Source organism: Trachemys scripta, chromosome 12 (assembly GCF_013100865.1).
Source record: "Trachemys scripta elegans isolate TJP31775 chromosome 12, CAS_Tse_1.0, whole genome shotgun sequence".
Lineage (NCBI taxonomy): Eukaryota > Metazoa > Chordata > Testudines > Emydidae > Trachemys > Trachemys scripta.
In genome coordinates this window covers 24595273-24615286 of record NC_048309.1, presented here as the reverse complement: position 1 = coordinate 24615286, position 20014 = coordinate 24595273, and the positions used below count along the sequence as shown (strand labels likewise).

Below are 20014 nucleotides of genomic sequence, written 5' to 3'. Positions count from 1 at the left end.
GCCTGATTCATGCTTTGAAGGGCTATGAGAGCCCTGAATGAAAGGGGTGATGCTAGTGCCAAGTATGATGTATGCCAGTGTAAACACACCTGTCTTGTGATTTTTTTCCCCCCTGCTGGGGGAGACTGAGACCCAGGGAATTTTTCTGAGAAGTGATTTGTGGGGGAGGCTTATGCAAACCAGACCTCTGGGGGGTCCCCAGCTATCAGCACTCATTGGTTAGCTTGTAAACTGAGGAAAGGTTTTTGATGGAGGTGGGGGAAGCTGTCCTGGCTCCTATAAATGCCTGGCTACTCTGGTGTGTGGAGTGGGGAAGGAGGTTGAAGAGCAGGGCAAGGTCAGCTAGGAATAAACAGGTCTTTGTGTTCTTGTGCTCTTGCCGCCAGCTAATCAGCTTAGTTTTCTAACTTTTCTTTCCCGCAGATCTTATAAAACACGGGTGCGAGAGGATAGAACAGACCATCAAGGCCTCGGGCTCCAGGCTGTGCTCCTAGTGAGTATAAAAGCCTCTCAATGGGACACTAGCCCTTTAAAACGCAGCCTGCTAACCTCTGCTCTAGACAATAATTGGTGAGCGGAGTGGGCTGGCACGGGCCAGAATTGTGGGCAGGGCTCTGGGAGCTGCCTCCAGCACAAACAGGCACAGCCAAGGAGCGTCCCCTGCCATGGCACTGATTCTGCTTTGGAGGAGGGGCTTTCTCTAGCTGCTGGGAGTCCAGGTGGCCCATGCCTTTTGCAGAGGGGAACGTCTTGCTGTGAGAGATCACACTGAGTGTGTGTGTGTGTGGTGGGGGGAGACCTAGGGGGTATTCAGTGTGCGGTTTGGCTGGCTGGTTACAAGGGGTGTAGAGGGGTGGGGATTTTCATGGGCCTGGATAATGCTCCAGAGATGGATGGACCCACCCATATGTCTGCAGAGCTTCCTCCAAGACAATATGCGAAGCTTTCGGGGGGTGGGGAAGGAGCTTGGTTTTGATATTATTTAACCTTCGCTAAAGGTGAGGTGTGAGGGGGCCAAGCTACAAAGTGTCTCTTTTGGTTCCTTCCTGCACTTGTCAATCCAAAGTGGCATTTGGAGCTGGTGGCTCGGAACCACCGCTGAGCACGGCTCTTTCCTAAAAGGTGTCCCTGCTAATGCTGGCCTGGCTCCTGCAGCCCAGAGCTCCCCCAGGTCCAGGCCTGCTATGCTACCTGGGCTATTAAAGTCTGTAAAACTGTGTCAGACGTGTGGACCTGATCTACGCTGGCTTAGGAAATGGCATCAAAACTGGGCCAGCACAGTCCTGGGAAAAGCCGGGTGGTCCAACCCAGCTTGCGTTATCTTGGTTTCCCTGCAGAGCCAAAAGGACCGTCTGGGTCTGGAGAGGGGGATTGAGCCCCAGCACATCATGAGGCTGAAAGCGTGGGGTGCGTAGCATCCCCGCTGTCCTCAGCACCTGCTTGAACTTCTATGGTGGGCTAAGAGTCCTCACCTGGGCCACTGCACTAGATGGTCACGGTTTTTGTTAGGCAGTAAGATCCCCCCTCTGAAGAGGCTGTGGAGCGTGACTGTGTGAAAGGGTCACATTACCCCACGGCCAGCTCTCTCTGCAGCAATTGGCCGAACCAGAGTTGCTCTGACGAGACACTGGCTGTGTTGGAATTCTGGCTGGGTCTGTTGCAGCAGCAACTTCCCATCTGCACTCTGAGCTCAGTAGAACGGGCGGGGGGGGGGGGGGGGGGGGGGGCTCTTTTCAAAAGAGGCCACTTTTTTGGAGGTGCCTTTTGGGGGGGGGGGCACTCAATCTGAGGCCCCGAGGGCCTGACTTTCAGTTGAAGCCAATGGAAGGTTCAGGTGCTCAACAGCTGGGAAAATGAGGTGCTAGGCGTCACATGTAAAACACCCAAACACAGAGTGTCAGAATCAGTGGCCACTCCTGAAAAGTTTGGCCTGATAATTGAGTTTTAGATAGTCTTGTGGCTGATCCTGGGCACTTAAATACCTTGGGCCTGCACCTTGTGCTGTCACTTACATGGGTGCAGAGTGAGGTCACTAACTGCTACCCAACGAGAGAGAGCGCATTCTGTCCTCCCCTCTGCACCAGTGGAAGCAGCTATACAAGCTGCAGGGCAATGAAGAATCAGGCCTCATGGCTCCAAACATTATGCTGGAAGTATGATCTGTGAGGCCCCAAGTTACTGGGTGGGGAAATCCTTTTTCCTGCTCTATCCATTCTCATCTGGGAAGATCATGCAGGTCCCCTTAATGGGTGTTTGCTTTCCGTGTGCTGAAGGCTGGCTTTGAACCCTGACAGGCTGGGGGCTAAGTGCTGATGAACAGTCTCCTTGCTGGTTCATTGTATTATCATTATCTTTTTCTTTCAAGTGCTGAAAGAGTTGCCTTCTTAATGGACCGTTCCAAAAACCCGGATAACAGCCCTCAGGTAAGGTTCTGGCTTGCTGGCTCCTATGCAGAATTACTGTTAATTGTAACAGGGAGGAAAGAGACATTTGTAGGAGAAATGTGAGCTGGAGAACTTAGCCTTAATCCTTCTCTCCTCTCGGAAAAGAGGGAGGAGCTTGGGGTGTCTGCAGGCAAAGAGCAGTTTGTTTGGAATCGTTCTGTTCCAGGTATGGAGGAGAGATGACCCTTGTCTTGCCATGGGTGGGAGGTGACTCACGGCACCCCACTTTCGCGATCCCCTTGAGCCAGCTCCAGGATTCCTCAGCCACACTGGGAGCATCACCATCAAGTTGACTGCGGATCTTGAGCCATGACACGGTGCCCAAAAAACCGCATCAGGCTGGGCACTCTTAACCCCACACCTGCATATTTGATTCATTCCTGCCATGAGAATTCTGCAGGGCTGCAGTGCGTCCATGCTGATCAGGGTCCTTGTGCTTCACCTGTGACTGTCCCTACAGCTGATCCCCTGGCAGGGCGATAGACCCACCTCACTTCCCCTGCAGCTCGGCAGGTCAATTGCACGCCTCCATGGTTGGGGATTCTTTAGCTCCACCCCATGCTCGGAGTGTGTGTGTGTGTGTGTGTGTGTGTGTCTGTCTCTTCCCACCCGACAATCTCTCATTGCAAAGGGTGTTTTGGCAGGGTGGGGGGTGTCCCCAGGCTTTGGTCCTTGCAGACTCTACCCTATAAAACCAGTACACTCCTCCTGTTGGCCTTGGCAGCCTCTGGGATTGCTTCCTTCTAGGCCTGCCTTGTCCCTGTGGTCTCTGATGGGTGATGCTGGATGGAGAGGAGGGAGCTGCTCTGATTTTGACCAGGACACTGCGGGAAGCAGGAGTGCAAGGAGCATGAAGGCCTGGTTCCCTGTAAAGTGTAGGGACAGGGAAAATCCCCCTGTGGCTAGAGGTGGGGAAGAGGAGCGAAAGGACCTGTGTGTATGGGGGATGGGCAGGAAGAGAATGGGCTCTATTCCCCACCCCCAGCCCTGCCCCGTGCCACCAGAGAAAAGCAAAATTCCAGAGCTTTAGCGTAGCTTTCAGTTCTGAGTGGTGCCTGAGCCATGGGCTGGATTAGTGCTGTTGTCAGGCTGTAGGAAGATTAATTTCCTGGCTCTGAATTCCAGCCCTGGGTGTGCTTGGCAGGTGTCTAGAGTCCCTGCAATCTCTTTAGCAATGGGGTCTGTAAGTGCTACAGAAATGGGGAGCTCTCCCCACTTGTGCTTGCGTATGAGTTCATCGCTCGGCGCAGATGGTGGCAATCACCCATACGTTCCTACGGCCTGTGTGACTCACGTGCAAAGAGGGTCCAGCGAGTGTAATGCCGCACGTCGCTTTTCCTGACGCCCAGGGTGTTCGTCTCACACGAACCATGCCAGCAGCTAAACCTCCTCCTATCGCTCCCTCACAATAAGTCAGGCAGATGTGGGGCCTGCCTGGGTGTATGGGATTTGACTGATGCTGTTGCTTTAGGACATGAGTAGAGCTTAGGTGAGGAAGAGAAATGAGGTTCCCCCTCCCCCCGAACCCTGCTCCCCATTTCCTGTGCACAGTGTCCAGGGATGGACCTCCTTCTGGAGGGACTTATCCAGCTAGGTGCCAGAAGATTTGTTCCACTCTCACTGGTGAACTTGGAGGAGTTGGGGACTGGTGTGTGTGTGTGTGTGTGGGCGGGGAAGAGGAGGGGGGAAATAAAGCCAACTGCTCCAGTCTCAGGGCCACTGTTGACTGAGATTCTGACTCAAAAATAGGCTGACCGTGTCTGTTTGGGGTTGTAACACATAACTTCCTGCAGCAAGTGAAAACATGTCTGCTTTGAAACTCTTCACTGGAATCCCATGTTCCGTCTCAGGGAAATGCTGACTAATTGCTTAATGTCTGTGTCCCCTCCAGCCTCCGACACCGACTGACAACATCAACCTTGGCCCTTCTGCTAATCCGAAGTAAGTAGCCTGCGTTTACATGGGAGAGTATTGAACCCGGTGCACAAGGTTAGCCTTACAGTGAAATAACTGATTGGTTACCCATCTGATTTGCTCCATCTGAGCAAAGAAATCATAACTAGCAAATGGCCCAGACGGACACCGTTATAGCGTTTATCTCAAAGGTCAGCTCTCTAGGGGCTCAGCCATAGCTAGTCACATGTTCAGATTTCTGCTTTATCACTTTGATTGAGGTCACAATCCTCATCTCCTGCCCGCACTCTAATGCCTCCCCCCCGCCCCCCAGAGCCCTTGTGTTTTGCTGCTTCCACCTGGTACTTTGGTTCCCTGTTAGGTGGGGGAGGGAGACTCTTCCTTATTTTGATTCTATTGCATCTCCCTGCTGTCTGCTTTATCAGCCAGAGACCCTCCCAGTCTTTGGAGAGAAAAAGCAAAGAGCTTCATTTGCACCTAACCTTCAGGTGCATTTGAGGATTTAACGGCTTTCTCTGCCACTGTCATATTCAGGAGAGTAGATTCTCCAGGTGTCTGGCATACTTGGCTAGGGATTCCACCCCACTGCTGCCCTTGTGTGTCTGTATTGCACCATACAAAATCTTTACCTGCTGGATTGCTGTATTTGTGGCTAGAAGAGGGAAGGAAGCTTATCTAGTGAATGAAGATGATGTCTCCCACCCATCTTCCAGGGCTGACCCTCCTTGTGTACTTTTGAAAAAAACATTACTTAACATTTAGCCCATGGAATGGGTGGTAACCCGCTGTCTCCTTGTCCAACAGTGCCAAGCCAACGGACTTTGATTTTTTGAAAGTTATTGGCAAAGGAAGCTTTGGAAAAGTAAGTGGGTGTAGCTTGGGGTCGATCGTGGGTTTCTGAAGGCCTCCTTGCATGGTCTCCTCTTTCCCCTTGCTGAACTAGTTTCCACCAGCAGCGGAGTGGGCTTCATGTACCCCTCCTTGAATAGCCCATCACCAGTGCTGAAACAGGTCTAGGAACAAAGAGGCCTGTAGCACTAAACAAGTGACTAGGTCGAAGGCAGTAGGCTAGCCAGTGTTTTGCATCTTCATTGCCTGGCAAGGCTTGAGAGCCAGGATGATTTCTTGGTCCACTTTCCTTCCAAGCAGCCCAAAGGTAGTAGGAGGGAGGGTATAAGAGCAGCACTTGAAATACTGCTCATCTTGGCACATTCTCACACAACTAGGCGAGGGTCCCTGGGCATGTCTGTGCTTTGTGAGGTGACAGTGATCTTCTAGAAAGGGGATTCTCTCCCTCTGTGCTCTGAAACTGCTCTAGCTGGATACTGGGTGGAGTGAGGGGAAAGTAGCTGGGGAATTGAGGGGAAGCTTAGTTTACTGTGTGCCCTTGTCAAGGGATGGAAGGAGAAAACATCTGGCTGGCTTCTCATGCTCTAAAATCCTAGCCCGGCTCCTTGTGCAGTCACCTGCACTAGTCGCAAAGGTGGTGTGAAACACTAACGAAATAAAGGGATACCTCAGTGGTTTGAGCATTGGCCTGCTAAACCCAGGGTTGTGAGTTCAGTCCTGGAGGGGGCCATTTAGGGATCTAGGGCAAAAATCTGTCTGGGGATTGGTCCTGCTTTGAGCAGGGGGTTGGACTAGATGACCTCCTGAGGTCCCTTCCAATCCTGATGTTCTATGAAATCGGAATGGAGTAGAGCGCCCATGACCCTCATCTCGCCCTTCTGCTGTAGGTTCTCCTAGCCAAACGCAAGTCTGATGGGATGTCTTATGCTGTGAAAGTCTTGCAGAAGAAATCCATCCTGAAGAAAAAGGAGGTACGTTACAGACGAGCCCTCTGGCGGGGGGAGGAGGGTTTTACTTCTCTTCTTGGTGCTTTTTCTTCATGATAAAAGCAAGGCATCATACTAGTGTGTCTGTGCTGCTTGCTCTAGTCACCACTGGTGTGCACCCCAACTGATCCTCACTTTTTCAGGAGGATCATGGTGCAGATGAAAGGAAAGCTGAATAGGGTGACTAGACGTCCCGATTTTAGGGGACTTGCCCACATCCTGAACTTACATCGGTCGGGACGCACTTTGTCCCGATATCGGGGGACCGCGGCAACCTGGCACTTCTGGCACCGCTCACGTCTTCTTCCGAGCCCTGGGGCAGCGCAGTTTGGTTCCCGCCGGCCGGCAGGCGCCTGCAGAGTGCTGCAGCCCCACTCCCCAGGCACGCACAGAGGCAGGGGCGGGGCGTGTAGGCGCGGGCAGCGAGCCCCCCCGCCCCTGCCCCCCTCAACCCGACCCGCGTGTGAGCTACGCGGACAGGAGCCAGAGGGACGCTCCCTCCTCCCCCCGCTGCCAGCCCTGCGAACATGGCTGCAGCACGGCCGCGCTTCTCCCTCGCCCTAGTTGCCCTGCTCCTGCCTGCGCAGTGGCCCCTCTGCTTGGCCACCAAGCACCTGGACTGGCGCTTCGCCGAGCGCAAGCGCTGCACAAACCCAGAGTGCAGCAGTAAGTGGGCGCTGGGGTCCCCGGATGGGACCTGCCTGCTGGATGCTGAGGCTAGCGCTGCGGGGGGCGGGGGACTGTGCCAGGCAGGCTCTGGGAGGGAGGGAGGGCGGGGGGTCCGATGCCGCTCTGGGTAGCCCGTGCGGGGCAGGGTGATGCTGCAGCAGCAGCAGCAGCCCACAGGCGGCGAGGGACGGGAGACCCATGGGGAGGCCGGGGTGGAGGCAGTGCTCTCGGGGCCGGCCCTCGGGCAGGGCCATGGGGCCGCACCTGTGGGCACCGCGCACGTGGGCCGCGAACCAGACGCTTCTTCGTCCCTTTAAAGGGCCAGTAGCCCGGCGTCCCGTCAGTCGGGTTCTCCCATGCGTGCCGGCCCAGCCCCAGTGCGGGGTGTGAGGGGAGGCGTGTGTTTGGCCATCGGCTCCCCACCCCCATCTGCAGCGTTGGTACGTTCTGAGCGGAGCGGGAGGGGACGAGTGGCAGTTGGCCGAGAGTGGGCGGAGGGAGGGGGCTGGGGAATGTGGCCTGAGCGCACCTCTGGTGCTGGGCGGTGGGGGCAGGGTCCGAGTGCGGTCAGTGTGCGCAAGGCAGCGGTCGGGGCGGCTTGTTCCCTTTTTTGCTCCGACTTGTTTTTTTGTTTTTTTTTTTTTCCTTGCCCCTTCCCCCCCCCCCCCAGCGTCCCGATATTTCACTTCTGTCATCTGATCACCCTAAAGCTGAACAGCAATGGCTTGAGCATGGTGCAAACAAGCTCTGCCACTGCTCAGTCCTTGCCCACCCAGCTCCTAGGTCTGCACTATAACTGTTAACAATATTTCTGTATCCACCCCAAACCCTGGGCCTGATCCTGCAAATACTTACTAGCAAGCATAGTGCTTACTGCTGTGAGTAGCCCCATTAACTTCACTGATGAGTAATCGCAGTTGTAGGCATTGTGTCTTGTGTTCCCGGGAGGTGTACCACAGTGTGGAGTACATATATGTTGTGATGTGCCGCAGGGAGATAGGAGGGGGAGAAATTGTCAAACGTGGTTCTGGTGGAATCCTGCTCAACAAGCCTTTGCTTGCTGGCTCAGTCATGCTCCAAGGCATCCTTCAGAGGGACTGGGTATTGACCTTTCGGCTACTGAACCTACTCACCCCCCAGGAATGGCCAGCTGGCCTCAGAATGAATAACAATATCGGGAGCTTGTTGAGAACCTTCTATCTGAAGATCTCCCAGCCGTAGGTGGCCACTCGCCTGCCAGACTCTGGAACGGCACTAACTGACCTACTAACACATCTTTGCCTGGTTCTGCGCAGCAAACCCACATTATGGCGGAACGCAATGTGCTGCTGAAAAATGTGAAACATCCTTTCCTGGTGGGCCTCCACTACTCTTTCCAGACCTCCGAGAAGCTCTACTTTGTGCTAGACTATGTCAATGGGGGAGAGGTGAGTGCAAGTGTACAGCTGTCATTTTAGACTCCCACTGTACATTAACAGTCCTGGCTCTATTTGTCTCCCATTAGGAACCAAGCTGTGGATGTTTGTGCTAAAGCAGCATCATGCCTGTTTCTGAAATGGCCTTGTTCAGACTGGACGCACACTACTGTGGCATTCATCAGTCCAGTCAGAGACCTATCTGAGGAACACTACCTTTTGAATGAGACTCTGGTCCCAAGCACCTTAGAAATAACATCTGGCAAAATCTTCCACATGCAGTAGCCTGGCCCCATAGGCACTCTCTGATCTAGATTGTAAAATAACCCACACGCCCCTCACTTAACTCTCTTGCTTGTCTTGTGGCTTCAGCTGCAATCTGTCACATGTGGGCCTTCTCCTATTGGTGCACAGCAGAGGTCGGGCTGCCCATCAGTGAAAGAACATCTGAGGCAAGGGTGGTGAGGGAGGGGAATGGCAGTGTCTCAAACTACTGGGGGTCAAATCTGACTATAGCTAGCTGCCAAAACTCTAGTGTGAGTCCCTCTCGTCCATCCTGTTCTAGCGAATGGAAGCTGCTCTGTGGCACCACTTGTTCTCCCATTCCTGAATCTCAACTGAAAGCAAATGTTGAAGCAGCAAAGGCTTTTTCTATGCTCCATCACGAGGCCTGGTTGAAAATGGCTGTTCCCTGCCCAGTTACAGTTTATAGAAGGGAGGGGATCTTAGATGGGTCATTGCCAGACATTGTCTCTGATGTTTCGCCTGTTTACAGACTGCACTACACATTGTAGCGAGGTGGAGGCATGACTATGTTGTGACCAGGTTGACTGTAATGGTGATGTTGGGGGGCATGACTGCACCTATCCAGGAAAACCTTTAGATTGCTAAATAAGGCAGCGTGGCTCTAGCTAATTCTGTGTGGCTGGCACAGTTTACTCTCTGCAAACCACAGTGGTCACTTGGTGGCTGGCATTCAAATAGCTTCGCCTCTTTGTAGGAGGAGACCTCTGTCTCAACAAGTCAAGGCTTGAGATTAGCAGCCCAGCTGCCTCTGGAGCTCTCCTTCTTGGGAAGGAGGTGTTAGTGCTGGGGAGAGGGGTTAGCTTTCAATGGGAGTGAACAGAAGGTGGAAAAGGGGCTGTTCAGAATGTCCCTGCAAATGGCAGCAACACTGCGGGGAGGAGGACGGGATGATGGGAGAGGACTGCTCCCAAGTAACCAACAGGCTGTTTCCTCTCTGTTCAGCTCTTCTTCCACCTGCAGAGAGAGCGCTGTTTCCGTGAACCTCGTGCCCGCTTTTATGCAGCTGAAGTAGCCAGTGCAGTAGGGTACCTGCATTCCTTGAACATAATCTACAGGTAGGGTGCATGTCCCTGGTGTGTATAGCAGGCACTAGTAACTCCCTCTTTCCTGTTCCCCTCCCCCTCTTGGCTGCACCTAAGTGTGTGTAAAATATTGAGGAGGGGCAGGAAACTACTTGATATTGTAACCGTGCAGGCATGTTACAAGGGGCACTCCTAAAAGCAAAGTGCAGAACTAATGGGCAGGGCTGTGTTGTCCTCCTAAACTAGGCTTCAGAACTATGCTCTTGATCCAGGCTTTCCTGTGTGTTTCAGAACTTCTCCTGTAGCACCTCCCTGAGCCCCTTCCAGGGAAATAACCCATCCCCTGATTTACCTATCTTATAGAACTGGAAGGGACCCTGAACAGTCATTGAGTCTAGCCCCCTGCCTTCACTAGCAGGACCAAGGACTGATTTTTGCCCCAGATCCCTAAGTGGCTCCCTGAAGGATTGAACTCACAACCCTGGGTTTAGTAGGCCAATGCTCAAACCACTGAGCTATCCCTCCCCCCTGTTTCAGTCCTTGAATGGGGCTTTGGCTTTGGGAAGGAGGGGGCAAAGTTAGCTTGGTTTGTTTTAAATGGGAGGAGAAGGTAGTTTAGTACAACACATGAGAGGCAAAGTCTCAGGTCAAGAAATTAAAGATGTTTCTGGCAGCAGCTGTAACTGCCACACTGTGCGACCAGATACTATAGCATATGCCTAGCAGCCTCTCTAGCCTTGCAAAAACGCTAATATTTATATATCAAACACATGCTATGCTGATTCACTGCTGCTGCGGGAGCTATAACTCTAGAGTTCCTGATGGCCATGGGGTTCTCATAGATCTCAGTGCACCAGACTATCAACATTTCTCAGTCCCCTGCAGTCCCCATTCTTTTCAACTGGAGCTGTTGTGTGTTGAGCTCTTCAGGAAATCTGGTTCAGCATCACGCCTTTCTCTTCTTCTAGGGACTTAAAACCTGAAAACATCCTCCTGGACTGCCAGGTATGTTTGGCTCTCTTGCAAACACGCCTGCTTCCTGAATTCTCTTCACAATTTTTCTTGAACGCTAGCTTGGGTATGACAGAGAGGAGCCATGAGTAATTACTGCCTCCCTTTTCCCTCCCCCTCCCCCAAATAACCTGGTATACCCCACATCCATTCAGTAGGGGGAGCCACAACACTGACTTGTAAAGCAAGCAGCTATATTAACTCTGCATACACATACTCCCTCCTGCTACTCAGTAGTTTCCCAGAGCTCAGATGTTAGCATTTTTGTTATATCCGAGCACTAACCCATGGAAAAGCATTTTAAATATCCCATATGGCAGGTGTAGACCTGAGCATTGTAAAGCTCCACTAACCAAGCAATTCCCTGGACTGATGGAGGGCTAATTGTTCAACTGATCGCAGGGCTATGCTGATCAGTCTGGCCAGTTTAATAGATACTTATGCATAGACGTGGCAGAAGTTTATTTCAATTTTTAAAAAATAATAATGTTGACATCAATTTTTAAATTTTCACAGTTGCAGGAAATTATCGGGGTCAGACACAGAGGGGAGGTCAGATAATTATTTAATGATACTTGACATTGAGATTCAAAAAGTTAAAGCTTTATAACTATTTTAAAACACAGATTGTCAGTATCACATGTCAAAATATACAAAGTACCGGTAAATATCCTTAAACTCTAAAAAGTTCTCAAGCAGCATTTTTCTAAAACTGAAAAAAGTGTAAATTTTATTATTACAGATAGAAATGTATATTTTTACATCTGTTTGTGGGTACAATGAAATTGACGTTTACGGATAAAAATCAAATCCTTACAAGCCTACATTTAAACCATATATTTGTGAGAAGTCTCCCCTCAGATTTCCTGTTCAATCTGTTTGTATGTATAAATGCCCAGCAGTTGCGAAGCTGAAAGGTGCACATGAAAACAGCAAAGGGGGCTAGAAATCCATGCACCCCCAGTATGGAGAGCTTGATTAGGCTGAAATCCTTTCTCCTCTTTAGGGACACATAGTACTGACAGACTTTGGACTTTGCAAAGAAGGAATGGAGCCAGAGGAAACGACGTCTACTTTTTGTGGCACCCCAGAGGTACAGTATGGTCAACTTGTCAACTTTCTTGTTGACTGGGAATTACTTAGGCACTAATTGCCTGACACATCAGAGAGGCAGGTGCTCAGCTCCTCACAGAGGTGTCAATCGGAGCTGTGTGTATTCAGCATCACTGAAAAATCGGGGACCAAGATCTGAGACAGTCTCAGCCTCTTTTTTTGACATGCATGGTGCTGAATATGCTGGCATGTTGCATGAAAGGAACCAATGAGGCTAAAACTTCCTGTTTGTTCCCCATTGCTGTCATACCAGTTTGGGTCCCACCGAGTTCTTATACCCTTTTACAAAAGCCTTATTCCCTTTAGCAATGTAACACTGCCATCCCCCATTTCTTCCCCTTCCTCCCCTCCACTTGCATTCCTACTGCAACTGGTGGGAGAGGGGTAAACTTGATTATCACTGCTGAAAAACAGCCTTTACCTTGGGGCAACTAATGTGTCCGAGGTATCCTGAGGTAAAAACACAGTGAAGACAAGGCACTTTGGTTTTACCACAAGGTAAACTAGGTGAGGTCCACACTAAAGTGTCTTCCCTGTGGTTTTTACCTCAGGATACCTTGCATGTGTTAATTTATCCCATGGTTTTAGAAGTGATGACAAGGCCTGAGTTTAATAGGATGTGTTTGAGGATGGCCTAGTCTCTGTTCCCTGGAATGGTGCTGAAAACATGTCTGTTCTTGCCATGGGGTTTAGAAGGGTTGAGGAAGATCCATTGCTGATGACCATTGTCAGTAGCAGGGCCCAAGTATAGACTGGACCAATGGACTGTGAACCATTGCCTCTAGAAAGCTTACTCGTGTCAACTGGGTGTCCTCTCTGAAACCTAATAATGATTTTTTTTCCAATGTCACCCTTGCAGAAACTGCTGACTGACTCTTATGTCCTTACCATGTGTTTGTTTTGTTTGTTTGTTTTCATTTTAAACTTTGCTCCACAGGTATCAGGTTTCAAGATTTAAACATCCAAATAGGAGAAATTCACCAGGGCATTCAATTAACAGGAGATAGGCCTGGTCTACACACAGATCTCTTTTGTACTGGTATTAATATTTTAGTATGGATGCAGTTTTAGTATGGATGCAATATAAAGGTGCTTACACCAATATAACTTTACACTGATAAAACTGTCCACACTGGGGGGCGGCGGAGGGAGGGACAGGGCTGTACTGTTTTCACTACATTATTATAGTTAAAGCATTAAAATTTTTGCATGTAGACAAGGCCTTATTTTAACTTGTGACAGGATGGCTTTTACTAAACTGATTAGTATGTTGAATAAACTTGCTTTTAAAATGTTGCAACTTTTTTGGGGAGGGGGGAATCCTGCTGATTCTGGAATGGGAGTTCCTGCAGAACCTGGCAAGACTTCCAGTAGCCATGGTGACAACCTTGACACTGGAAAGCAGGACCTTCTATAGCTTGATTATAATACTTACTCCTGTAGCTATGAGCACAATGTTCCAGATATTTACTTGCTGCTGCCCCTTAATTCACAGAACACCAAGTTAATAGTCACATTGTCATCAGCGTCTCTTGATGACGCAGGTTATGACCCTCTCTGCTGCCTTGCACCTTGTGACATCGCCACTGCAAAGTGGCTGTAAAATGCTACCAAGAAGAATAGGAAGTTTTGTTTCCAGCACAGGTGTAAAATGGTGGCAAGGTAAAATGGGGGAAGGACACAATTTAAAATACTTTTTGCTTGGGATAGGAGAGGGAATGCTTCCTGCCACTCACCTGACTTTTCTGTCCCACTCACCCAAATGCAGCTGAAATGCCAGAAGCATTGCTGCTTCTTGGGCTGACTGCAGGGGGCTGCATTCAATTGGTGGGTTCTGGTTCCTTAACACTAGCAGGCCAGATTTAAGTAACTCTCCAGCCTGGATTTGGTTCACTAGAGTGTTGGGTAGAGATGAGACTCCCTGGAGGCAACTGGAAGGGAGACTTGTGGTGTATTTGCTGCTACTCCAGTCCCATTCTCCTCCTTGCAGAATTTTCTGTGAGAAATAGAATACAAACAACACAAAGCTGCTTATGCACCTGAATCTAGTGCTGGTCCATTGCCATGTTACAGGCACGCTCCATTCAACTCCCTCCGCTGTGCATAAGCTCAGGACAGCGACTGAGGATATGCACCTGTTTTACTGCTGAGGCCCACAAACTGAGCCATATGATATGAATTCAGTAAAAGTTCTGTGGAAACTTAGGTGTATTGACTCTTCCTTCTTACTCTATGCTGAGAGTGCTAGCATGTAAAATAGCTACATGCCAATGTGCCTGGTGTGCTGTTGTCTTTGTAAAGCACTATTGAAATCTTGCATGTGGTTCTTACAATATGTAAGTAGCAGCACTTTTTCTTAGCGTATGTGCAACGTGCCTCAGTTGGCCCGTGATCAGGATTCGCCACTGAATTTGGTCTGCGTTTTGGATCATTAGCATTCCCGGCTTGGGGCGGGTACTGATGGGGAGTGCGACGTGAACGCTGATCCATGCCCCCCAGTAGCAGCACTGAAGGCATAAAACTCCCCTACTGGGCGGCGTTAACCAGTACAGTCTGTGGAGCTGGCTAAGGCCACTCGCAGACACTTCTGTAACTTCCTTGATGTGCGTTTCTGCTCCCAGTTCGGTCATTCATCAAATGTCTCTTGTTAACGGACTACTCTCCCCCCCCCCCCCACCCCGTGAAATGAACCCAGCTTTCCCTTAGATGTTATTGCCTCTTTTTGAACCAAGCAGTTAGTTAAAGTTTGGGGCCCTAGGGATGTTCCAGATGGGAGTAGAAACTGACAATAATCAGGTGTTGATATGTAAATAAATACAACTGTGTCAAAGTTCTGCTTCTCTGAACGCAGGAGGGACCAAGAACAAATTAAGCAGTTTCTTAGGGCATGGCTACACTTGCAGATGTAGAGCGCTTTGAGTTAAACCAGCCTTCGTAGAGCACAGTAGGGAAAGCACTGCAATCTGTCCACACTGACAGCTGCAAGTGCACTGGCGTGGCCACATTAGCAGCTTTTGCAACGGCCACAGAGAGCAATGCATTGTGGTAGCTATCCCAGCATGCAAGTGGCTGCAACGTGCTTTTCAAATGGGGAGGGGGTGGAGTGTGACAGGGAGTGTGTTGTATGTCGGTGGGGGAGAGAGAGTGGGTTTTTGGAGGGCTGAGAGCATGTCAGCATGCTGTCTTGTAAGTTCAGACAGCAGCAGACTCCCACTCCCCCGCTTCTCTCTCTCACACTCAGCATTCCACAGTAATGGTTGCTTTGTCCCAGAGCAGATAAGCAGCCGGCTGTCAGAAATGGAGCTTTCAAAGGGCATGTCCGTATTTCTGCAGCGATTCCAAAACAATGACAAGAGTGGCCACTTGACTTAAGGGGATTATGGGACGTTTCCGGAGGCTGATCATAGTGCAGTAATGCAACACCTCATTCACACTGATATCTGGGCGTTTCAGCCAAGGCGCACCAAACGTTAATCTTCTCGCTGAGGTGGAGTACCAGGAGTACTCTAGCCCTGGAGTCAGAGTGCTCTACGTGCCTTGCCAGTGTGGATGGGGTTGCTTTAATGCGCTCTAACTCGCAAGTGTAGCCAAACCCTTAGCTTATAGCCCGAAGCTTCGTTAGCCAACACACCCAAAAACTCTCCCTGGCTTTCTCCAGGGTCATGCTGTCCTCAGCAGCTCCTGCCTGGGTTTCTTGTTTTATGCTTCTGCCTCTCTCTGTTCTCTTTTCTTAGTTTCTGTGTGTTCTACCTCTTCCCCCTTACTCAGCAAACCCCTCCATCCACTCAGTCCAAACTCCTGGGTGGGTTCACAACCCCCTTTGATCTTAGATGAGGGGGCTTCTGATTAACTTATCCAAACAGTTATGTTTATGGAAGGGTACATTCACACCCAGTCTCAAAGAGGAAGTCACCAGTACCTCTTGACATAACAGGTGTCTTCATACTAGATACAGGGACGGGAAATCTGCAACTTCCCAGATTGTACTCTTATTAGTTAGCCACTCATGATTTTGGAAATAGCTGTACATCTAGGGCAAAGAGCCACACCACTGGTCTGAGTTTTGCTAAAACTCCCTTCCTCAAGTTGCATATAGAAAGATGGGAGCTTCTCAAACTTTAAGAAAAGTTTAGCTCTAGATCTAGTCTTGTGGCAGGGGGAAGTTCTAAAAAAAAAAAAAAAAACCTGATGGAAATCACAACTCCGAACCTCCCTAATGCTTTTATTTAGAGATTAATTAACTGCAACCCAGAATATGTAGTCATGGAAGCCTTTGTAATTTGTCTCAAACAAAGCTCTCTGACTCTTCACAGTACTTGGCCCCAGAAGTGCTAAGAAAACAACCCTATGACAGAACAGTAGACTGGTGGTGTCTGGGAGCTGTCCTCTATGAGATGCTGTTTGGGTTGGTGAGTCTTAAAATCACACACTGCGCCTTGTTGGAGAGCAAAAAGACTCTCCTTAAAGAAAGCAATGACCTCTTGAAGGCTATGGGCCACTAAAGCAGTAGTTCCATGTATAGGGTACCATGACATGGACGATCCCAACAAAATTAAAGTACTAGTTGAAATAGTTATCCTAATATTACTGAGATGAAAGCATTTAGTCTGTCTCTCTCCCTCGCGCACACTGTAGAAAAGGAATCTGATGGATTGTCTCTCACAGCTGTGAAATTATTTGCATGCTTCATTATGGTATCTCATGTCTTATGTAGCTGATTTTTCTCCTCTCTTCCCTATCAGCCTCCCTTTTACAGCCGGGATGTGTCTCAGATGTATGACAATATTCTACACCAGCCACTCCAGATCCAAGGAACCAAGACCATGGCAGCTTGTGATATCTTACAGGGACTGCTTCACAAGGACCAGAAGAGGAGGCTGGGGGCCAAGATGGACTTTGTACGTGGTGTTTCCCATCCTAACCTATTCTCATCATACACAGCCAACCTCACCCCTCCTCCAAGCCCCTCTCCTCTTTCATATCTGTTCTACATTGGTTGATCTTAGTCTTAGGAAGACTTCAGTGTCAAGTGGAATGACATCTTTCCATAGCAGAAAGAAAGCTCCCTCTGGGTAAACATTCATTATTCAAGCCTTGGACCTAGCTACCTTGCAGTGTCCCATAAGTCTTGGCTTGGCTACTTTTCAAAGCACCATGATATTGCTTGTGTGCGACTTGTGAATTGCAATCTCTTCAGGGGAGTATCTAAATACAACTTTGAGGTGGGGCTTTGGAGGTGTGTGTGTGGGGGGGAGACAGGGAGAGGGGTTAAGCTCCGTGTTAGCAACACAACAGGAAGCTGTGGCTCAGAACTGGGCACAGGATGTTAAGACCTGCAGAGGGGACTTTATGCTGTCATGGTTAAAGGTGTGAGGAAGGGCTGGGTTGCCAGCATGTAGTGTCCCTGTACCATAAAGAGGATACAGTAAACTCATGAAGTCTTTTGTGTTGGGAATACTCCAGTCTGCCAAGATGAGGAACATTACAGCTTGTTTTTTTCCAACATGCTGTACGTAGCTGTAAAGCTACAACCATCCACTATCGGGGAGCCTGTGCCTATTTAGTGACTGTTGGAAAAGGGATGGTTGAGGAGGAAGGTGGCAGGAGACTGATTATTTCCCCCCCACCCTTCTTTGCAGCTTGAGATCAAGAATCATGTGTTCTTCAGCCCAATAAACTGGGATGACTTGTATCACAAGAGGATCACTCCTCCCTTCAACCCCAATGTGGTAAGTGGTGGTGGCTGATGCAGGTTTCCCCTGCATAACTTTAATGGGAAGGGAACTGAGATTGCAGTGGTCAAAGGTCCCTTGTTCAAATGTTCTAGCTGCTTTTAGATGTGGGGGGTTGGAGGGAGGAGGGGGAGAAATCCTCCTCCTCCTCTGGAAACGTAAAAGTAACTTGCATCTTCTGCCTGTCTGTTCCTCTTCAACTTCCCATAGTATGATCACCGCTTCTAGTTGCTCCACTTATCGGGGGATGCAGTTGGCAAGTTCTGGGACAGAGGATGGGGGGAAGAAACTGTGTGTGTTGCAAAATTCCCCCTCTTCCCCTGCCCCACTGCTAGTTGTCTTAGTTGATGACGACTCCTTCTTTAGTGCTGTTTAAATATACTTCCTGAACGGTAAGCTAATGTCTCTTTTGTGGGAGTATAAAATAAAGGTTTGGTCACAGCTGTCTAAAACAGTTCTGTCTAAAGAAATAACTTGTCTGAAAGTTTAGGCCTGTTCATCTGAAATGATGTTATATATGGTTGTTTGTTTGTTTTTTAGTCTGGTCCTGCTGATCTGCGACATTTTGACCCAGAGTTCACACAAGAAGCGGTCTCAAACTCCATCACCCGGACACCTGACTTAGCAGCCAGCTGCTCCAGTGCCTCAGATGCTTTTTTAGGGTTTTCTTATGCACCGACTGATGAGGACTTTCAGGTTTTTAAATAGGACTTGGGAAACCTAATTTTAACTTATGGTCTTGTTTTTAAAAGTGGCACTGTCCTCTGCTCATGACTGTTAAAGAAAGTTGGACTAGCACACTAACTGGAATGGACCTGAACTCTTTCACTGTGATGCACAATGCTTTTTCCTTCCTCTGGCAGGGAGGCTGCTGATCGTTCTAGTTAGAGATTTTACTCCTACAGAATTGAAGTTAACTCCATGGTCTTATTTATGTTTAGAAGCTTGGTGCCATCATTCATGCCAAAACCACACCACAAGTCACTTACCCAATAACAACTGGCCTACTTATTTTGGAAGTGTCTGTGTAACTGTGCTTCATACACGTAGCTAGTCTGTCACCTCCCGCTTGTCTGATTGCTCTATCAATGGTGAGGAGGAAATCTGTTCACGCTACGGGTATGTCTACACTAGAAATGCTAGTGTGGCACAGCTGGAGCGCTGCAGTTACATCACTGTAGAGTAGTCACAGCAATGGAAGGAGTTCTTCTGTTGCTGTAGTAAATCTACCTCTCTGAGGGGCAGGAGCTAGGTCAATGGAAGATGTCTTCCCTTGACCTAGGGCTGTCTACACTGGGGCTTAGGTCGACAAACTTAACTACGTCTCTCAGGGGTATGAAAAATTCACACCCCTGAGTGACATAGCTAGGTCAACCTAAGGTTTAGGTGTAGACCAGGCCTGTCCTTATGCTGTGACAAGTCACTGTGATGGGAAGATGGCACTGGATTCTTCACTTAAATATACACATCAAGCAAAACTCCCTGAACTTTCCTCAGTAACATCTGTTAACAGCAAGCCAAAGGGTAACTGACTGGTACTAATGTGTGTTTAGTAATATCTTCCCTCTCTTCTTGTAAAGGAAGGGCAAGATCCTTAGCTGGTGTAAATCAGCATAGCTCTGCTGACTACAGTGGAGCTACAGTAATTTACACCAGCTAAGGATCTGGTTTGGAGTCTTTTTGATGTAGCCACTTCAGTCAAGCTATCACTTGACAAGTTTGTGCATAATCTGAGTGTTGGACTAAACTACATTCCACTCTTCCAGATTGGGAGCTCTACACCCTAGGAATGAGAGGTGGTTTCCCACCAGCATTAGGAAGAATTCAGATCTCCCAAGTATGAAAGTGCTCCAAATCCTATGTGTACTAGTACCTATGGAATACCCCATGGGCAACTACCAATCTGAGTGCCCAGATGATGTAGGTGGGAGTTTTTTTGAAAAAGGCTCCCAAATTTAAATGGAACCTGATGTTCGTGTGTTAAAGGCTAATTTATTCATTTGCCTTAATTTAAATGCTGGTGTCTGGGTTGTTGTTTTTTTTAAACATTATTCTGTCTCTGTGGGGAGAAGAAAGGGGAATAAGGTCTGATAGTGTTATGAGAATCTCCTCTACTGGTCCACACATGGACAATGTTGGTATAAAAAATCTGGATTTCTAAAGACTGGTCCAAATGAGCACCTTGTCTTCTGCTCTAGAAGCTCTGTTGACATGCTGGAGCACTTGTGATACTTGCATTGAAAAGAGAACGGAATTTTTTTTATCTTGCCCAATTTTACCATTATTGTACATATTGAAGATCTTAATAAAAGAAGTCCTATTTTAAAGTGAATGCTCTCTAACTTATCACCTCCCCAGTTTGTCTGCAATTCTGGGGGAGGGGGCGGGGAGGAAAAACACAGGGTTTTCAGTGAGCTATCTAGCTGTCCATTTGCTGGAGCATCAACTGCTGCTCCCCCCCCCCAATTGTGTGACCAACTTAAAACTCTCACACTTGCAGCTGTGGCTCGGAGACTATCACCGCCTACTGATGGCTTACTACAACCCCCCCAA

General features: G+C 49.0%; 1 protein-coding gene across 7 annotated transcripts in view; it reads left to right on the top strand.

The window, feature by feature from the left end:
* Nucleotides 1–19439, top strand: part of SGK2 (serum/glucocorticoid regulated kinase 2) — a 35984-nt gene extending 16545 nt beyond the window's left edge. For 4 of the 7 annotated variants that reach the window (XM_034787562.1, XM_034787561.1, XM_034787560.1 and 1 more), the window contains 13 exons: nt 424–493; nt 2366–2423; nt 4336–4385; nt 5163–5220; nt 6095–6178; nt 8158–8289; nt 9526–9638; nt 10574–10610; nt 11623–11709; nt 16043–16138; nt 16472–16627; nt 17369–17458; nt 18002–19439. In XM_034787562.1, the coding sequence (XP_034643453.1) occupies nt 424–493; nt 2366–2423; nt 4336–4385; nt 5163–5220; nt 6095–6178; nt 8158–8289; nt 9526–9638; nt 10574–10610; nt 11623–11709; nt 16043–16138; nt 16472–16627; nt 17369–17458; nt 18002–18169 (1199 nt within the window). In that variant the 3' untranslated portion in view covers nt 18170–19439. Of the gene's footprint in view, nt 1–423; nt 494–604; nt 773–2365; nt 2424–4335; nt 4386–5162; nt 5221–6094; nt 6179–8157; nt 8290–9525; nt 9639–10573; nt 10611–11622; nt 11710–16042; nt 16139–16471; nt 16628–17368; nt 17459–18001 lie in introns of those variants that run through there. The other 3 variants (XM_034787567.1, XM_034787563.1, XM_034787564.1) reach the window with 3 other exon arrangements.
* Nucleotides 19440–20014: the final 575 nt, after the last annotated feature.